The sequence below is a fragment of the Bufo gargarizans genome, chromosome 6 (genome assembly GCF_014858855.1).
Source record: "Bufo gargarizans isolate SCDJY-AF-19 chromosome 6, ASM1485885v1, whole genome shotgun sequence".
NCBI classification, from domain to species: Eukaryota; Metazoa; Chordata; class Amphibia; order Anura; family Bufonidae; genus Bufo; species Bufo gargarizans.
The window spans coordinates 343,356,387-343,378,187 of NC_058085.1; the positions used below are offsets into that span (position 1 = coordinate 343,356,387).

Below are 21,801 nucleotides of genomic sequence, written 5' to 3' on the forward strand. Positions count from 1 at the left end.
GTGGTCGTGTCCCCTCACTATTATAGGGTGTTCAGGTGTCATACAGTTGAGGCACGAGGGCATGCAATTTTCTATCATAGAGATCTTTGCATGGGCTGAGAAGACAGGGAGAGTTTCAGGGCTTAAATAGGGGTCTCCCTTTTGTTCCTTAGTTTTGGATCAAGCCAGTCGGATCCTTATTTGTAACTTCTTGTTTTCTGTTACACCATCCGTGACACATCTGCCTTCACTCGGTCAGCATTTGGTCAGTAACCCATCAGTATTGCTAAAGCCAAAGAAAACAGGAGTGCATCCAAAATAGAGATGACACGTAAATTGAATATTTGCATGTCTTCTGTGTTTTGTACCCACTCCTGCTTTTGCCTACTAAATCATAAGCCATTCTGATGCAAAATAGGGACCATGTCATGCAGGCCTTACAGCTGTTACATAGACAGGATCCGTTGTGACTCTCATTTTTCCTTCCTTCTGACAGATCAGAAGAAGGGTCATATAAATAAGGATGTCAGCCAGGCCGAAAGGCAAAATAGTGTCCCAGTCATGAAGTGGGGAGGGTGGGAACAGCATGAAGAGACCACAGTGTGGCCCAATGACAGAGTCTGGAGGTGGTAGCAGCATCAGGAGGAGGCCACAGAGTGGCACAATGACAGAGCGTGGAGGTGGCGGCAGCAGCAGCATCAGGAGGAGGCCACAGGGTGGCACAATGACAGTGTGGAGGTGGCAGCATCAGGAGACCTGAGTGGTGAGTTGGCAGCAGCATCAGGAGACAACAGAGTGATGCTTTGACAGAGTGGGGAGGTGGGTGGCAATACAAGTACTAGCTGAAAATGGTGGTTGAAAGAGGGAGCACTTGGCATCAGATGTGTGGCATCAGGCGGGTTGCAGCATCAGAGTAGTAGCTGAAGCAGGTAGCCAGAAGAAACTGGTCTCTTTTGTCAAAGTGTTGGTGTGGCACCATGGAGGATCTAGTCTGATGCATCAGGCATTGGTGGGTGGAAATCCTAGCTGATCCACAACTGATTCATCTTGACAAGGGTCCATTTCTCTACATTTTGGGTGGACAGGCGAGTTCTTCTTGGGGTAACTATGGCCCCCGCCGCACTAAAGACCCGCTCTGATGCCACACTACTGACAGGAAAGCTTTTCCAGGGCAAAATTTGCCAGTTGCAGCCACAAATCCAGTTTGGCTGCTCAGTAGTCCAGTGGATCTTCAATGTGGGGTGGCAGGGTGCTATCCAAGTATGCCACCACCTGCTGGTTTAGGTCCTGCTTCAGGTCTAGCTGCTTCTGCTGCTGGTGAGTAGTTTCTTAAACTGCTCAACAGCAACTCTAGACTCAAGTTGCTGCTGATGGAGCCTGAACTGCTCCTACCCCCCACCCTGCCACAGCAGCCATGGCAGAGGAACGTGAGCAGAGAGGGCCCTGCGAGAGGATGGACGAGGGCGCAGATAGGCAGCGGCCAACTGACTACATAGGATGTCTCTATAGTAGTTTAGTTTGTCCTCCCTCTCAGCGGGTGTAAAAAAGGCCCCCATTTTGGACCTGTAGTGATGGTCCAACAAGGTGGAGAGCCAGAATTCATCCCTCTTCTGAATGCTGACAATTCGGCTGACACTATGCAAGCAAGTGAGAATGCATCGGGCCATTTGTGCAAGTGACTCGGAGCGATTCCCTGCCTCCATCTCCACTGCATACTGCCACGGTGTGTCTAGGTCCTCTGACTCGTCTTCCTCATCGCCCTGTAGCTCCTCTAGCTGCTCCTGCTCCTCCTTTCCTGTCACCTGTGTATAAAAAACACCCATTTCGCTACACATTGCTTGTGCTGTAATGTCCTCCTCCTCCTTCTCCAGTTCAGCCCCCACAGGGCTCATGTGGCCGTGAGATCTAGGCACCAGGTCTCCAGTCCTCTGACCAGCCAGATTTACCAGCATCTGTTCCAGGACATGAATCAGTGGAATCACGTTGTTCATCCCGTAGTCCTGGCGACAGGCAAATAATGTGGCCTTCTCAAAGGGCCTGAGCAAAGAAGTTACACAGGGGAGTACTCCTGTCCGCTTGGATCAACACTAAATCGTTAATGGCCTTTCTCTGTTCGTATAGTTAGTCTAACATATGGAGGGTGGAAGTCCAATGGGTGGAAACATCGTATATCAACCTATATTGGGGGATGCCGTTCTGCCGCTGCAGCTCTAGGAGGGTGTGCTTTGCGGTGTACGAGTGGCTGAAGTGCATGCAAAGTTTCCTGGCCATTTTTAGGCTGTCTTGCAGATGGGTGGAAGACTTCATGAACAGTTTGACAACCAGATTGAAAACGTGTGCCATGCAGGGCTCATGACTCAGCCCTTCTTGACGCAGCGCCGACACCATGTTCTTCCCGTTGTCGGTCACCATGGTTCTGATTTTGAGTTGTTGCGGAGAAAGCCAGGATTCGATTTCTTGATTAAGGATACTGAGCAGTTCCTCCCCTTTGTGACTCCGTTTTCCCAGGCAAACGAGGTGCAGAACAGCATGACACCGCCGTGCCCTGCACATGTGGTACACTGGAGGTGCACTGTGAATTGTCCCTGCAGTAGAGGCTGAGGACAGGGTGGAGGATGAGGAGGCAGAGGCGGACACTGTCGCAGGACCAACGGCATGAGAACATGGAGGCAGAAGCAGCGTCACCTGGCCAAGTTGCTGGTGTGGCTGTGCAGGAACCACATTCACCCAGTGGGCCGTATAGGATATGTGTTGTCCCTGACCGTAGTTACAGCTCCACACGTCGGCGCTGCCGTGCACTTTGGCAGACACCAACAGGCTCAAGGACTGGCCCACCTTCTGTTCTACATGTGTGTGCAGGGCTGGTACTGCCTTTTTCGCAAAGAAATGACGTTTTGGGACTCTCCACCTCAGCTCAGCACAAGCCATCAGTTCTCTGAAAGGTGCAGAGTCCACAAATTGGAAAAGGAGGGACTGCAGCACAAGCAACTTGGCCAGGAGCATATTTAGCTTCTGCGGCGTTTGGATGAGTGCACGCATACTGTTGTCTCTTGGCAATCGCTTCAGTGATCGATTGCTGACGGAATGACTGACGAGGAGTAGGAGGAGGAGCAAGAGCATCAGGACCAGCAAATGATGGGAAGGACAGACTGCTTCCTTCGGTTGAGGTGGTGGAGCCTTGACTGCCTGAAATCGGGTGCGTGCCACTGGGTGATGCAGCGGTTGCTGCGGCAGGCTAGACCACCACATCGGAGCCACGGTTCTCCCAGGCCACTTTATAATGACGCTGCATATGTTGACGCAGGGCCATGGTGCCAACATTGGCACCCTGGCCATGCCTCACCTTCTGCCCACATATTCTACAAATGACCATGTTCACTTCCTCCGGCGGCTTAAGAAAAAACTTCTACACCGCCGAGTAGGTGATTTTATCCCCAACACTCCGCACTGACTGACTGCTACCGCCGCTGCTTCTGTGAACCCCTGCACCACTACTTTTCAGGTAGGTAGGCTCCTGTGAAGCGTGTAGTCTACCCAGGGCACGTTTGGCTCCCGACCTCCTTGATGATGACGAAGCCCCTTCTTACATAGTACATAGTTAATATGGTTGAAAAAAGACATACGTCCATCAAGTTCAACCAAGGGATAGGTGGGGATGCGAATCCCAAAAGGAATTGAGACTCCGATTTCTACACGTTTTCGTAAGCATTAATGTTTTTTACTTTTAAAAAATCGTCTAAACCCTTTTTGAAACTGTCTACTCTTCCTGCTGTGACCACGTCCAGAGGAAGTCTATTCCACAGCTTCACAGTCCCTACAGAAAAGAAGCTTTGACGCTTCTGGAGACTGAACTTTTTCCTCTCCAGTCGGACACAGTGCCCCCTTGTCTTTTGAGCGCATTTTACATGGAACAGCTTTTCACCGTATTTTTTGTATGGCCCATTTATATAATTGTATAGATTAATCCTGTCCCCCCCTTTAGACGTCTCTTCTCAAGACTAAATAAATTAAATTATTTTAATCTTTCTTCATAACTAAGACCCTCCATTCCCCTTATCAGTTTAGTTGCTTTCCTCTGTACCTTTTCCAGCTGCAGTGCGTCCTTTCTATGGACTGGTGCCTAGAACTGAACTGCATATTCCAGATGAGGCGCACCAACGCTTTGTAAAGTTGTAGTATTACATCCGTGCCCCGCGAGTCCATGCCTCGTTTAATGCATGACAATATCCTGGTCGCCTTAGAAGCAGCTGATTGACATTGTATGCTGTAATTTAATCTACCATCCACAAGGACACCCAAATCCTTCTCTATAAGTGACTTTCCCAGTGCTACATCACCTAGGACATATGAAGCACAGAGATTATTACTACCAAGATGCAGAACTTTACATTTGTCCACATTGAACCTCATTTGCCAAGTTGATGCACAATCACTCGGAGTGTTCAAGTCAGCTTGTAGTTTGTGGACATCTTTCGTAGACTGTACAGTTCTACATAGCTTAGTGTCATCTGCAAAAATAGATATGGTGCTATCAATCCCCTCAATATCATTAATAAATAAATTAAATAATAAAGGGCCCAGCACTGAACCTTGGGGTCACCACTTATAACCTGGGACTATTCTGAATAGGAATAATTGACCACAACTCTCTGGACACGGTCCTTCAGACAGTTTTCAATCCAATTGCAAACTATACTTTCCAAGCCTATAGACCTTGCTTTACCTATTAAGCGTCTATGAGGGACAGTATCAAAAGCCTTTGCAAAATCCAGAAACACTACATCCACAGCCGCCCCTCTGTCCAAGCTACTACTCACCTCCTCATAAAAACAAATCGGGTTAGTCTGACAACTTCTGTCCTTGGTAAACCCATGTTGGCTATCACTTATAATATTATATATACAGAGCTAAAAACCCATTTTGGCTACTTTCACACTAGCGTTATTCTTTTCCGGCGCTGAGTTCCGTCCTAGGGGCTCAAATCCGGAAAAGAACTGATCAGTTTTATCCTAATGCATTCTGAATGGAGAGTAATCCGTTCAGGATGCATCAGGATGTCTTCAGTTCAGTCTTTTTGACTGATCAGGCTTTTCAGAAAACCGTAGCATGTTGTATTTTTACCTCCGGCCAAAAATCCTGAACACTTTGACTGAACGCCGGATCCGATCTTTTTTCCATTGACTTGCATTAACGCCGGATCCGGCGCCGTGTGTTCAGTCAAACCGGATCCGGCTTTTGCATGTTAAACCCGAAAAATGTGAAAAAAAAGTTAAAGTCCATAAATGGCGGATCCGTTTTTTCCAATGCATTTTTTCATTGTGATCAAAATCCTGATCAAGATTCAAATGTAATCCGTTTTCACACGTTTTTCCGGCTCCGGCGGGCAGTTCCGGTGTCAGAATTGAACGCTAGTGTGAAAGTAGCCTTAGTAAGGCTACTTTCACACTTGCGTTTTTCTTTTCCAGCATAGAGTTCCATCACAGAGGCTCTATACCGGAAAAGAACTGATCAGTTTTATCCCCATGCATTCTGAATGGAGAGTAATGCGTTCAGTTTGCATCAGGATCTCTTCAGTTCAGTTGTTTTGACTGATCAGGCAAAAGAGAAAACCGCAGCATGCTACGGTTTTATCTCTGGCGAAAAAAACTGAAGACTTGCCAGAATGCCGGATCCGGCATTTTTTCCCATAGGAATGTATTAGTGCCGGATCTGGCATTCAGAATACCGGAATGCCGGATCCGTACTTCTGGTCTGCGCATGCGCTGACTGAAAAAAAGGTAAAAAAAAAATAAATGCCGAATCCGTTTTGCCAGATGACACCGGAAAGACGGATCCGGCATTTCAATGCATTTTTTCAACTGATCAGGCATTTACTAATGCCATCAGTTAGCATACATTTTGCCTGATCCGGCAGGCAGTTCCGGCGACGGAACTGCTTGCCGGATCTCTCTTCCGCAAGTGTGAAAGTACCCTAACTCTGCCTTTTAATTATCTTCAGTGACTACCCCCCCACACACACACACCTTTACCATTATTTAGTGGACCTACCTGCTCAGACCTGTTTTTTTTTAGCATTTATATTTAAAGAAATTTGAGGGATTTGTTTTGCTCTCTTTTTCTACCTGCTGTTTGTTTAGTATTTTTGCTAATTTTCTCCTTTTTACAGATTTTAATAAGCCCTTTGTAATCTTCAAACAGCTGACCCCTCAGATTTGTATTTTTAAAACGCCCTCTTTTTGTCTTTTATTGCCCTTTTTACAATAGCTGTAAGCCATGGGGGGTTTAAATTTAGCCGTTAGTTACCTGAAGGAATACATTTATTAGTGCAATTACTCTATGTGGATTTAAAGCTCTCCCATTTATCCTCAGAATTATTTTGTGACAGTAGCTGCCCTCAACCCAGGGAAATTAGCCTTTTTGAAATTCAGTGTCTTTGCTCTGCCTGACAGAGTTTGCATTTTATAGTTTAGGGGGAATATAATTATATTGTGGTCACCATTACCTAGTGTTTGTTGAACAGTAACATTTCCAACAAGCTCTACATCATTGGAAATGATCAGATCTAACAGAGCATCGCCCCTAGTAGGAGCTTCTATAAACTGGCCCATAAAGTGGTCCTGAAGCAAGGTGAGGAATCTTCTTCCCTATTGTGGTTGAGGCAGAACCATGACCCCAATTAATATCTGGGAAGTTAAAATCTCCCATTATGACCACTGTACCAGCCTGTGCCGCCTGCTCTATTTGATTATACATTTGTGTTTCTATCTCTTCTGTGATGTTACGGGGTCTATAGATTGCACCAAGTATTATTTTTTTAGTGTTTATATCCCTTTGAACTTCCACCCATAAGGTTTCCACATCCTCACCATCCGCACCCACAATTGCCTCTTACACACTTGTCTTCAGATCACTCCTCACATACAGTCACACGCCGCCACCTTTTATATTGACCCGGTCTTTCCTAAATAGTGTAAAATCCTCAATATTTACAGCCCAGTCATGCAAACAGTCCAACCATGTCTCAGCCACACCAACTACATCTATGTGTTCTTCTAGTACCATAGCCTCCAGCTCCCCCATTTTGCTAGCTAGACTTCTGGCATTTGTGAAAATACATTTTAAATTACTATTACCTGTAAAGTGAATATCCGGGATTTTTTGGTTACCTTGGTTGATTTTTGTATGTAACAGGTTCTTGTTACCAGCAGTTCTATTTTTCATAAATGTTTAGTTATGCCCAGTCTTCATCCTATTTTCCTCGCTAACCCCAGCCCCCACTAAATCCCCACTGTCCCCTTCTATTACCCTCTCTCTATCTACACTATCTACCCCCTTATTAGTATAACCTCCCCCCCATCCTAGTTTTTCCCCCAGGGCAGTTGTACCCTCCCCATTGAGGTGCAGTCCGTCCCTACTGTAGAGCCTGCAACCGACCGAGAAGTTGGCCCAGTTCTCCATGAACCCAAAGCCTTCCTTCCTGCACCAGCTTCTGAGCCAATTATTTAACTCCCTAAGCTCCCGTTGTCTCTCTGGTGACGCTCGTGGCACTGTTAGTTTTTCTGAAAACACTTCTTTGGAGGTCCTGGACTTGAGCTTCTCACCTAGTTCCCTAAAATCTTTTTTTAAGGACCTTCCATCTCCCACTGACTTTGTCATAGGTGCCAATGTATACCATGACCTCCAGGTCTTCCCCAGCCCCACCCAGCAATCTGTCAATCCGATCCGCAATATGCCGAACCCGAGCACCCGGCAGACAACACACTGTTTGGCATTCACGGTCTCGGAGACAGATGACCCTGTCTGTCCGCCTAATAATAGAGTCCCCTACCACCAGCATCTGCCTGACCTTTGCTGCACTCCTTTTCCCATCCTTCCTGCAGCGGTCATCCTCCTGGTTGCTAGGAGAAATGCCCTGCTGCAGTGTTGCTGGCCCTGTGCTTTCATCCCTAATATCAGCCAAACAGGCATATTTACTAGGGCGTGCCAGCTTAGGACTAGCCTTCCTGGCACTATTCCCTCTACCCCTTCTTCCTACATTAACCCAACTGCTCACCTGATATTTCTGATTTTGCCCTTCTCCTCCCACCTCCATTTCACTGACCCCAGTCAGTGCCTGCACAGTGAGGTCTAAGCCTCTCTCCAGGTTTGCAATGCCCCTAAGTATTTCAAGCTGCTTATTTAGATCTAAGATCTGGGCTTCCAAATATGCAACATGATTGCATCTAGTGCAATTGTATTCGCCCTCGAAAGGCTCTTCAAGGCACGCATACATTGCACACGACACACACTTAGTGGCATTGTCCATGGAGCACATGTTTAAATGGGGATGAACAGTAAAGTAGGAAAACAGTAAATATGAGTTAGAATTAGACCCTGTCTGCTGTAGTTGGAGGACTAGCTAGAATTAAGCCAACAACACACAAGGAAATTTTATCAAACCTTAGTTTCTTGCTCCTTGTCTTAAACTTCGGTTCTTTAAACTCCACTTAATCAGCAGCCACTTGGTACAGAAAGCCTCATGTAGAGCAAGAGTTCTTCACCCGGCTCCCAAGTGCGATCGGCTTCATCATCAGAGTAGTGTCTGCACGTCACTGATGTCCTCCTCAACGGTCTCTGGGTCAGAAGCCTGACCGCTCGCAACACTAGCTCCCACACCACTCTCCACATCATTACTTGCCCACCTAGCAGAGGAAGCGGCAGATGTCTCCCCCAAATCTTGGCTGTCCACTAGCTGCTGACTGTACTCTAGTAGCTCGTCCTCGCTGTATAGTGGAGCTGAGCCCACAGCATATAATACTTGTCTGGCTGAGGGAACAGAAAAGGACAGAGGCAGGTTGAGGACAGGTGAGGGCACAGGGCCTACTCCCAGGCCATGCCAACTAAGGGTTGTGTCTGACGAACCCACCGACTCTTGGCTGGGGGTGTCTGATGTCACTTGCGATGAAGTGGATGACAGAGTCAACCATTCAAGAACCGCTGGGTTGCTGGTCAAGACACAACCGCTAGATGACACTGGGAGCTTAGGCCTCTCGTGCGACTCCCGCTGCCATGGTTCCTTACTCTGCTGAGACCTGTGCCTGAAACATTTAAGCCTCTGCCACTCCCCTATGCAGGGCCTGGCACTTCTCTGTCTGATTTACTGTTAAATCAAATAAAAAAATAAAAAGAAAATTAAAACACCCCAAAAAAGTCTGTAATTTTCTCACTTCACCACACAATGGCTAATAAGCCCTTTTTTTCCACTAATACACGCCAAAGAAGGCTTTAGAACATAAAACTGTACCACTGAACGGCAAATAGACCCTTACTTTTTTCCACTTATACATGCCACAAAAGGCTTTAGAACATGGGTGTCAAACATGCGGCCCGCGGGCCGCATGCGGCCCGCAATGAATATCTTTGCGGCCCGGCAAAGATATTCATTGCTCTGGTTACCTGGAGGCGGGCGGAGATAAAATAAAAAAGTCAGAGGCGGTCCAGGAGCGGTTGAAGGATGGCGGAGGCGGTCCAGGAGAAATTGGAGGCGGTCCAGTAGCTGACAAGCGGTCTAGGAGAGGATGGATGCTGGCGGAGGCGGTCCAGGAGCAGTTGGAGGCGGTCCAGGAGAGGATGGAGGCTGGCGGAGGCGGTCCAGGAGAGGATGGAGGTGCACAGAGGTCAACGTCACGTCCTGATGTGACGTCATCAGGCTCCGCCTTGAAGGAGTTCTGACACATGCTGCGGACAGCGCCATTGCGGCTATAGACGCAGGGTACCAGATTCACAAGGTAAGAAAAGTAAATATTAATGCTAATATTGTCATTTGAATTTTTTATTTTTTTTTAAACAGTGAATGCTGAATGGGGTCTTGTGCAGGGGGGATATGGGGGCAAAAGTGGCATGGGGTGTTGTGCAAAAGAGGCATGGTGTCTTGTGAAGGAGGGGCATGGGGTCTTGTGCAAAGGGGGCATGGGGTCTTGTGCAAAGGGGGCATGGAGTGTTGTACAAAAGGGTCATGGGGTCTTATGCAGGGGGGCATGGGTTGTTGTACAAAGGGGTCATGGGGTGTTGTGCAGGGAGGGCATGGGGTATTGTGCAGGGGGGGTTGGGGTATTGTACAGGGGGGGTTGGGGGTCTTGATACATATAGTGAAGTTTAATATTTGTGTATATATATATATATATATATATATATATATATATAAATATAATAATCATTCCTCCTTGGTGGTTTTATCGTGAATACATTTTCACTTTTTGATATTTGTTGATTTATTACCTAGTTGCCACGGGATGTTGGGGGTCAGCAGTCATGAAACAACAATGTTGTTCTATGAAAATGTACGATTTTTTTTTTTTTTTGATGCGGCCCACATAAACTTAAATTTTGTTTTTTTGGCCCATGTTAGCCTTTGAGTTTGACATGCTTGCTTTAGAACATATAACTGCACCACAGAACGGCAAATAAGACGTTGAATTATTTCCTTGTAATAAACCCTGGTAATGCCTGTATCAAACAGCACTTGCACCCCAATAACAAGAATTGTTTGCTGGAATTACAGAGCTGTATAATGGCAGCAACGTGTAATAGGATTGTTTCTATTACCCTGGCTGTAAACTCCCCTACTGAACCCTGTTCTGCTTCAATACTGTGGAATGATTCCTCCCTATCCTTTCCCTGAGCTTCTATACAGCAAAATAAAAGTTTTAAAGTATTTTCTACCACTGCCCTAGCGCCTGCTGACGTCTCTCCCTGCACTAAGTACACTGGAAAATGTCAGAATCAAAGATGGCTGAGGCTATTTATAGGGCTGTGACATCACAGGGCTGGCTGACTGCTGATTGGCTGCATGCATGGCATTGTGGGTGATCCCTTGTTCCCAGAGTTCCTTGCTCCATGTCCTAACACTGCACGTACAGCCATTTTAGGAAAACATGCAATTCGTGACCATAAAGCATGAGGAAATTTGGATTTGGTGCGAAACAAATTTTTCCTGAAATTCGGATCGAATTCCATTTTGTCAACTTTGATTCGCTCATCTCTAGTAATAACTTGAATGCTCAGTGTATAGTATAGTAACCATTAGAATGCTCAGTATATGGTATAGTAATCAATAGCATGTTCTATGTACAGTATAGTAATAACTAGATTGCTCAGTGTATGGTATAGTAATCACTAGAATGCTCCGTGTATGGTATATTAATCACTAGAATGTTTTGTGTATAGTATAGTACTCAGTAGAATATTCTGTGTATGGTATTGTAAGCCGTGTACCGGGGTGGGCTCCCCAGGATACAGTGAAGTCACGAACGAGGAAAGCAACCCCCACACCAGCTTTTGCCAAAACAGAATTTTACTTAAACGTGGCAATGAACACAACCACAAATGCTAGGAACATACAATAACTTTACATACACGTCCAGCCCGAAGGCTGACACCCTTGTGCAGCACAGCACGGCACCTTCCTATGGATGCAGGAGAAAAGTGCGGTAATTTACCTACTGGAGGGCACAACTAAACAGCCACACCTTACCTGTTATTACCCTAAAAAAACTAAAACAAATGTTTGGGTGTGTGGTGCGGGCTAGTATTCCCCCTCCCATAACTGGTCTTGTAGCATGTGCCTGAGTATTACTCCTGAGCAAAACGCCAGCCTGGCTTGAGTTTGTGTGAAGTTTATCAGCTCTCTAATGTGAAATGTAAATTTAAGTTATGGAGTCCTTGCAATGAACAGTAGCAACACTTGTGGCCTGACACAAACAGAGACCCTAACTAACTAACTACAGGCCTGGTCTCAGTCTCTAGGCGCCAACACTGTAATGATGTGTGTGCATGATCTTACTGACCCGGGTGTGCTCTGCATCTCCAACGAGCATGTGGTCCCGTAGTGTATGTTGCTTTGCTCCTCAGCCCTCATCAGCGTTCCTGGAATCAATCCTCGTTCCTCCAGACAGGATCAGGGTCTTAGACACGATCAGCTTCACTTAGCTGCAGCTCTGGTCACTGAGGTATGCTCCAACACCTGGATGCTGTCGGATCCTCTGCTCACACAGTTCCTCAGTCTCAGCTTCCTCTAAGATGGCTGCTTCCTTTTTCTTCTCCAGGCTCTGAAACTCCATCTCTCATGAATATGGAAAATATGCAGCCTGTTAGCTGTGTTAAGAAAACAGCGGCATCTTGTGGCCAAATGCAGAATGTCAATCCAGATCATTTAATTTAATCTATACAAACACCTCACTAGAGTTTGTCGTCCTCTGCAACCCTCCCCATGCAAACTCATTCTGGGCATAGCGCTGTGGGGGCACACCAGCATTGGGTCTGGTTGACCTTTGCAGAGTGATAGGCTCAGAAGCACTGGGGACGCCAGGCACATCTAATGGGGAGGAGCTGCTGACTGCTCAACACTTTCTCTTGGTGGCAAACTTGACACGGCCAGAGCCTCTGTGGCTACCGGGGCAGGAACAACCCACCATTCCTCCTCCTTCTTCTCTAAGGCTCCATTCACACGTCCGTAGCGTGTTTTGCGGATCTGCGGATCCGCAAAACACAGACACCGGCGATGTGCGTTCCACATTTTGCGGACCGCACATCACTGGCACTAATAGAATATGTCTATTCTTGTCCGCGGGAACGGAAATGCGGACCCAGAAGTGCGGGTCCGCATTTCTGGAGCCGGGCCGCACATTGTGCGGCCCCATAGAAACAAATGGGTCCGCAAATTCCGTTCCACAAAATGCGGAACGAAATTGCAGACATGTAAATGGGGCCTACTAGCTCATCAAAATTACAATGCCTCAACATGTTACAGTGCAAGTTTCGTGAGGGCCCCCCAGTCCCTATTTGCTATACCTCATAGACCGGAATGGCAGGGTCTACCCTCCTCTTCACAATGTATAGGACCGCCTCCCACCGCCCATCCAACTTCCCAGACGGCCGCTTGGCTTTGACATCACTCGATCACCCAGGGCATTGGTCTTGGGTTAGGGTTTACCACTTGTCCCAGGCACTCTCCCACAACCTTGTGGATTTCTCTCAGCAATGTTATGGGCCCACATCAGTTCAGGTAGGTACTCAGGCCACCGAGCCTTTTGGCTGTCCTCCAGAGTCCGCAGTATCTGGAGCAAGGTGCGGTTGAACTGCTCGCACGCCCAGTTTCCCTGGGGGTGATACGGAGTGGTGTGGAAATGTCCGAATGTATCCTCCGTGGACACCCAAACACCTGTATAAAGTGTTTGCAGAACGCTTCAGCGGCCGACTCTGCCGTCTGGTCTCTGGTGGGTACAGCCACCGCATACTTTGTGAAATGATCTGTCATGACTACACAGTACGAGTGTCCCGAGGTAGAGTACCCAATCTGTACATAGTCGATCATAAGGAGCTCTAGGGGTGCTGAGGTCCGGATGGCCTGGACAGGAGCTCGCTGTTCAGTACTCTTACTCAGCCCACAGGATGGACACTTAAGACATGCCTCGGCCACCATGTTTGCCAAATATGGACAGTATACCAGCCGTTGGAGCCACTTGAACGTTTTATCGCTCCCAAAATGGACGTCCCTCTCATGGGCTTCCCGGGCAGCCTCCAGTCCCAATGACATGGGGATGATCATGTGTCGCCGGTACTGCAACTCTGATTGCAAGTATATGTTCTGACACAGCAGGCCCTGAGTAACAGTCAGCTCATCCCACTGCCGTAACAATTTTTGTCTCTCTGGAGTTAGACGGGCCCGCTCTTCTAGCCGAGGCCATATCTTAGTCCGGACCCATTCTTTCACATTCCACAGGTCCAGGTAGCCATTCTGGACCCTCTCCCAATCAGCCAACATCTTTCCCAGCACCATTGGAATACCGGACGCCACCCCACTTGAATGTGCCATGTCCTGGAACATGGGTTATCAACCAAGGTCAGGAGTTTCAGTGTCCTCTAGCTCCTCATCGGCACTCTGAGCCGACAACCGTACAGTGACTCTGGAGACTGCGTCGGCGTTGCCGTTCTCCCTACCTGGCCGGAACTTGATGCAGTATTGGTACTTAGAAAGGTGAGCAATCCACCTCTGCTCAAGTGTAAATCAGCCTGGGGCCACTTCTGGACAGCCTCCACCTTGCTGGGAGGGCAGCTTTAGCCCCCTCCTGGGTGAGCAAATGTCCCGACTCCTAAATACTCTATCTGCTGTTGAAACAGTTGGCACTTCTTGGGCTTGAGCCCATGGTCTCACAGCAGTCCGAGGACCTGTCGCAGCTTCTGGAGGTGATCCTCAAAGGTGGCCCCAAACACTACTATGTTGTCCAGGTATAGCATTACCGCCTCGAAGTTGAGAACCCCCAGACAGTGCCCAATCAACTGCTGGAATGTTCCCGGGGCATTGGACATCCGGTTGAACTCGTAGAGTCCCATAGGTAGGATGAAGGCCATCTTCGCTTTATCCTTCTTGGCCACCGGCACCTGCCAATACCCACTGGTCAGGTCAAGAGTCAAGAAGAACTTTGCATGACTCAGGGTGGACAACGACTCCTTAATCCGCGGTAGGGGGGTAGGCATCCCGAACGGTCTGGGCATTCCGCTTCCGATAATCCACGCAGAACCGGAGACTCCCATCTTTCTTCTGCACCAAGACTGCTGGAGCAGCCCAAGGACTTTGACACTCCTGGATCACCCGGTTTTCCAACATGCTGGCCACCATGTACTTCGCCTCCTGGTACATTTTAGGCGGGATTTGCTGGTAACATTCCCTGATCGGTACAGCATTGCCGGTGGGGATTTTGTGCTCGATGGCGGAAGCATATCCAAAGTCCTCATCATGTCTCGAGAACGCCTCCTGAAATTCTCAAAGGGTGTCTTCCAGCACTACTAGTAAGTATTCCTATACAGCAGAAGTCTCATATTTATTTTTATTTTTTTAAAGTAACAGGCCATGCATCTCTATAGTGTAGTGGTTAAAATTCTTGGCTGTAATGTAGAAGGTTGTGAGTTAGAATCCCACCAGAAACTTTTCAGAAATAGAGGCTAAATTTGATTTAAATACACTGACTCGAGCATCGCGCTCGAGCACACACGATATTCAGCTGAACCAAGCAACGCGATGCTCGAGCTGAACTGATGTTCGGCCGAGCATGCTCGATCAACACTACTGTCATTACATACATCAGTGCCAATTTCCTTTACATCGCTTGGTTTGTCTAAACGTTTTTTTTTTTTTGTTTGTTTTTTTACTTGAAAGGTAGACAGCCGTATTTCATTTTCAGACTTGGCATTCATAACAGGTTTAGCCCATTTTCCTTAACAGAATATGACAGTGCAATTTCCTGTATAATCCTCTTTCATAAAATAACCTCTTTGCACTGCAAAGCGTAAACCAAACAGACCTTAAAATTATCTTACCAACAGGCTAGCTCCATTAAGGTGAGGACTCGAGCTGAGCAATGCAATTAACCAATTTGTGCTTCAAGCTTGCTAAATGTGTTGATTTTCGCTCTAAACTTCATTATACAATTATTTAACAAACAATGACCTCAATATGCAATAATTAACACAGCATTTGCCCACGGTGAGGTTTAATCACTGTAATTATCAAAAAACTGGCATTAACAGGCTACCTTTGAAAATGGCTCCAAATAGATTTTTTTTATTTTTTACTTCTGTTTATCCCTCTTTAAATGTTACATCTTTAGAAAAACATAGTGTTAATACATGTAGTATCTCTATCCTTATAGCTGCCTAGTTAAAGGACCGCTGGGCTAACACATGGCGCCACCTGCTGTTTGCTCTTTTTCTAATTTCTCTGTCCTGCTCACTGAGGTGGATGCACATATTTGCTTCCATCCTTCAACTGCCACTAGCTGCAGCAAACGGGACACCCCTCAATTCAGTGCACCGATTGTTCTGCTTATTGTACATCTCTGGATCCATGTGAAGTACATGGCTAGTTCTTGGTTGTGATCTACTAGATTATGTATGATTTTTATTTTTTACATTAATCATGGGATGACCCGTTCAAGGGCTTTACAATCCACACTTCTTTTTATAAACCACTTACAATAATATAAAATGACAAACTGAGTTATACCTACATTTTTGGCCACTTGTGTGCCGATGGTTTCTTGGTCACTCACTAGACTCTTTTTAGCAGCTGCAGGAATGAGGCATCATGTCGACACATGACGGCTGCTGCCAATCACTAGTTGTAGCAGTGACTGGTCATCACCTCTGCAACCACTGATGGTCTACAGCCGTCGCATGTCATGTAGACACGTCATTACTGGAGCTTGATAAACAGAGGTGGGGACCAGAGTAGGCTTCTCACATGGGAGGCAAGGATTGGTAAAGTGAGTATTACTCTTTTGTTATCCTATACAACTGTATGCAGTTTGTAAAACAAAATTCATGGGTTTGGAAAACCCCTTTATGGAGGAATACGTATCACTATATACAAGAATACCAGATATAGTCTGTTTGAGGGGTTATCCTGTTTGACCACCCTCTTTACTTTAAGTAGATTTTTCAGGAACATCAAGGGAAACCACTTGGGGACTAACCAACCAAGTATGACCAGGGAGAACATATCATATGTGACACCAGCTTTATCAGGCCCAAAATATCAGGGGCACCTTTTACTACCTTAATAATAGCAAGCAGCAGCCTTACGGTTGGGGTCTACTGGAATAAGGGTGCAATAGGGAACTAACATCAATTTATGGTACCCTCTGCCTGTGCTGTTTTGATAGTGTTTAGCTTATGTTGCTTAAATAAATTGCCACGTGTTGCTGCTTTCCAGAGTGGACGGTAATGCATGGTGCACCCCTATGGGAAATAAATCCAAAGAGTCAGGGTTTGCAATAAACCAGTGTGCTTCTTTACTGGAGGAACTCAAGTGCAAAACAATACAGGTAATGCACTGAGCTGTTTTTTCTAGTCTCTTCCCTGACAGGAGGTTATGTGCTGAGGAGAGGTCTAAGATAGCTGTCCTCCTCTCTCTCTCTCTCTCTCAGAAGGCTGATGCCCTGGCCAAAGAGCTGGTGGCCCAGGGTCTGTGGGTCAGCGTCGTCTTCTGGTCAGTCATGCCGTCTGGCAGAGTATTTCCTTCTAAATACTGTTCCCTATCTGCAGACAACTAAGAGCTCTGACTACTCTACTTTTACAGTTTCTAAATGATCCAGAACCTCCTAGTAGGAGGGGTGAAGCTGGAGAAGCACAGCCTAAAAAGAAACAAAGTTGCAGTTCACGGCTGCCATATACTTGTATTGTGCCTCAATACAAGTAAATGGGAATAACTGCAATATCAAGAGGTAAACCAGGCGGTCAAAAATTCACTGTGTCTCGTGTTTCCCTCCAAAACTTAACTCTGCATAGTCCCTTATGCTAACTGTAGAAAATTACTAGTTTCTTAGTGCCCAGGATGGAAAGTCCGAAAGTCTCTCAGTATTAGCTGGCTGTGCACTAACCCTTTCCACAGTGGAGTGCAGATACAGTGCAATAATAATGCAAATGTACAGGATATAATACAATAAGCATAAAAACGGCACTTTTAAATAGAAAAGTATAAGTGTAAATCAATCATAGTGCAAGTTAACACTTCAAAGTGCAATAAAGTTGTGAGTTGACAGCTTTGCATAGCAGCAATAGGGGCAAATGTCCGCAAACGTCCATAGTCCAAAGTACTCTTGTTTTAGGGCACTATACATGCAGCGATCATCTCTTCTGTATGGAGATGAATGATTGTTGCTATGATCCTTCTGCACTAGTGTAACTTTTGTGAGGAAAAGCTGCGGTGGTGGCTGTGTCCTGGAGTATAGATCTATTATCTGCAGACAATCTCATATTTCACACTGCTATCCATATTTTGGTTGCTTCTGTTTAGGACAGAGTCATGGATAAGAACCAATTCCTGACTGTGCTATGGGGACCTATGAATAATAGTTATGTCCCATGCAAGATAGGTAAATTTGACATTCCTATAGACTTTAAACTATTGGTGGATCTCATCGACCTCTGCTGCTCTATGGTGAGCTTTACTGCCAGTGTGCATCATCGTAGCTCCACATTATATATGTAGGCATGTATCCATGCAGACCATGGAGACGGCATATGACTGTTTCACATAATTCTCCTTTAACCGCATTGTTTGTTCATTTTTCAGGGGATTAATTACACTTGAAAGCCAAGCATATGTCCTGGAGCCACAGGCTAATTCTACAAGCAACCATCTCTTCTACAAAGCCGAACATCTCAAGCTGGCTCCTGGATCCTGTAGCCAACATTTTAACCTCTCAGGCGTTTCTCTAAACGACACGTTGCAGTACTCTGAAGGTTTTTTACAGCGGGTAAGCATTGCTCTGTGGCGGATGTCACAGACAAATGTCTTAAGTTCTGCACAATTATGAAGTGTGCATATGGCTGGAGACATGTCCTACCCTCCTGGTCAGGGCAGGTTCATATAGACAGAACATTTGGGAAGAAGGAGATATGACAGAGGGCATTGACAACAGAAACTGTAGAAAAGTATTACATTGTCTTGCTGATTGCGTCCTGGCCGGCTCGCCAGATTGTGTCCCATAAGAAAAGGTCAGGCTCAGTTAGGACTAACACTCCATATTTAGGTCTTGTGCTCATGGTTAATGATTGGTGATGTAACATAGAGCATTGAGGCCCTTATACAAATCTGTGCGACTAGTGATGAGCAAAGTATTCAAAAATTAGATTTGGCTGCTACGCCGAATTTTCACTTTGTGACAAACTACTTTGTGGGTGTAATAACAGGGAGCGGCAATTCTGCCGTTCTCCGTCGTTGTACCCGGAAGATGCCGCGTTCATAGCTGATAGTGGTATCTGACACCTAAAATACAGTGTAAAATAAAAAAAAATGTATAAAATCATACTAACCCTCATCCATTTGATCGCGAAGCACTGGCCACCACCATCTTGATTGAAGATCTAGAGCGAAATCTTGTGCCGGCGTGGTGACATCATACGTCACCGCGCATGGGATTTCGTGCAAGATCTTTAAGTATGATTTTTTTAAATTTTTTTACCACCATTCAGGGAAAATTGATTCGCTACCACGAAGCAGGAGGAAATTCGGCTTTGCAGCTAATCGAATTTTCCCTGAAATTCGGAAATGTATTACTCTACGTAGAGTTTGATTCGCTGAACGCTATCAGTGACCCTCAACAGTTATGTGACATTTAGAACACTGGTGTCCTTTTGTATGACATCGGCTTGTAGGTAAGTGAGTGTAACTGCAAATACTATACCCCGTACATTTACACCATTAATTATATTCCGCCACTTGCAAAGTTTTTACTATGCTGCAGTTGCTATACGGAAAGTGTAATAACCATGGCTAATTACCGTTTAGGGATGGCTCCATTGCAGCATATAAGGCAGGAAAAAGCTACGCAATTAAAGCTCCCAAGTGCACATCTGTATTCTGGAAGCTCCTGCTAGACGGCAGACATTATCATTCAATTATTGCAAATGACTGTACTTCTAATGCTGCTTTGCGTCCGACCAAATGCAGTGGCACTTATGGTGGTACCTTTATAATGGTACCTACATTTGCAAGCATGGCCGAAGTATATCTGGAGCTTAAAGGGATTGTCCACCCAACATGACTTGTTATCTTGCTCTCTGTGTATGGTATATGCCAGTTAATTTCTTATAAATGTAAAAATGGAAATCAGCCATCATATAGTACATGACAGTCTCATCATAGCTGAGGCGGTGTGTCTTTTCTCCTGCAGCTGTCACAGCTTTTAGCAATAAATATGGCTGGTGACAGCCGAAAGGTTGAAATGAGTGTGTACGACCACCTCAGTGAAGTGGACAGAGAAATAAGGAAAACAAAAAACAGCAGGTGGCGCTATGCAGATACATGCAGAGTAATCTGATCCAAGTGATGGGTTGAAAAATGTGGAATATTTTGTACATAGGATACCTTTAATATACCCTTATAGAGGTATATTATAGAGTTCAATGTATATACAGTATGTAATAAGACTTAAGTCCAAGGGATAGGTGAGGGATGTCATCAGTTCATCCCCTTTAAACATGCCTCCAGTTACAACTAATAGCTTAACCATGTGCATGAGATGTATATGAAGAGTTCTGCAATTTTCCAATAGAGATTGTGTTCAAAATCCACAATATTATCAAAAAAAATCTTTGTAAAGCTCATAAAATAAAGAGAAAGCATATAAAATTGTGCACCAACGTCAGATGGATGATCCAAACAAGTTTTCATCCTCTGAGCCTAAACAATAAATGTGGCCATTCACTGACAGCAAGCAGACACAGTAAGGCGTCTTTCGCATGGGCGAGTTTTCCGCGTGGGTGCAATGCGTGAGGTGAACGCATTGCACCCGCACTTAATCCGGACCCATTCATTTCTATGGGGCTGTGCACACGGGCGGGGATTTTCACGCATCACTTGTGCGTTGCGTGAAAATCGCAGCAAGCTCTATATTCAGCGTTTTTCACGCAACGCAGGCCCCATAGAAGTGAATGGGGCTGCGTGAAACTCGCAAGCATCTGCAAGCAAGTACGGATGCGGTGTGATTTTCACGCACGGTTGCTAGGAGACGATCGGGCTGGGGACCCGATCTGTATTATTTTCCCTTATAACATGGTTATAAGTGAAAATAATAGCATTCTGAATACAGAATGCATAGTACAATAGGGCTGGAGGGGTTAAAAAAAATAATAATATTATTTAAACCACATCATCCACTTGTTCGCACAGCCCGGCTTCTCTTCTGTCTTCTTCTTTGATGACCTGGGAGGAAAAGGACCTTTGGTGACCATGGTGATGGATCATGTGATGGACCATGTGATGAGAGCAGTGACGTCACCAAAGGTCCTTTTCCTCCCAGGTCATCAAAGAAGAAGACAGAAGAGAAGCCGGGCTGTGCGAAAAAGTGGATGAGGCGAGTTAAATTATTATTATTATTTAGACCCCTCCATCCCTATTTTACTTCTGAATTAAGAATGCTAATATTTTCCCTTATAACTGATTGAGGTCTTATGATAACCCTGGGCGTACACCTCGTCATAAATCAGGCACAGCCGTGCACCCGATCTGAAAATGTCAGTCTTCTTCTACACTAGAAAACTGCTCTTTTTCGTGAAAGTGGCAAAGAAATGCCACTTGCGCAAAAATGTTTGTGCTAGTGGTGTTGCAAAAAAAAAAGACGTAGTTTGCAGCTTTTTAACACCAGGAAACCACATGACAAATTAGACCCTCAGTGTTTTCTTTCGAGTCTCTTCAATGAACGTGTTACGCAGCATGCACATGTTTATCTGTAAAGGAACTACAGCTCCCAGCACGCTCTGCCAGCTTGACGACATCTGGCCGCTTCCGTCCCTGTGGTACTTCAGACTTTCATGGATCCCTTAAGCAGTTTGTTTTGCCTAACTCCCAGACACCGAGAGGCTTTTTGATCTTGGCGGTTTTACTGATCAGATGTGACATTTTATTGTACGAGAGAATGGTACTTAAATGCATCTAACAAATAAAATGAACGGCATGATAAATCCTCCCGCACTCACCGGTATTGTCTGCAGCAGACGCGAGACAGAAAAGTCCTCTGCAAATGGAAAAGAGGGATATTGCAAGTTCCAGAGCCCAATGATCCCTTATTTCAGCTTTATTCTAGGACGCCGCGGCTCAAACAGAATTTCACTTAAACCTTTGCTTGTATTATGTGTCGGCCCCGGCCGATAATATTACAAGGTGCAAAGTCGTCTGCCTCCTGATGGAAAAGCATAAACGCGTTCACCGGTAAAAAATATTTCCAATCCAAACTCTGGCAAATCATTAATAAAATGTGCCTGTAGCTTTAAGAAGGGGGGGAC

General features: G+C 45.8%; 1 protein-coding gene across 1 annotated transcript in view; it reads left to right on the forward strand.

Moving 5' to 3' along the window:
- The window catches only part of ADAM12 (ADAM metallopeptidase domain 12), a 676,627-nt gene that overhangs the window by 379,985 nt on the left and 274,841 nt on the right, over positions 1 to 21,801 (forward strand). The window contains exon 7 of the mRNA XM_044298620.1: positions 18,089 to 18,272. Coding sequence (XP_044154555.1) covers positions 18,089 to 18,272 — 184 coding nt within the window. The remainder of the gene's footprint in view (positions 1 to 18,088; positions 18,273 to 21,801) is intronic.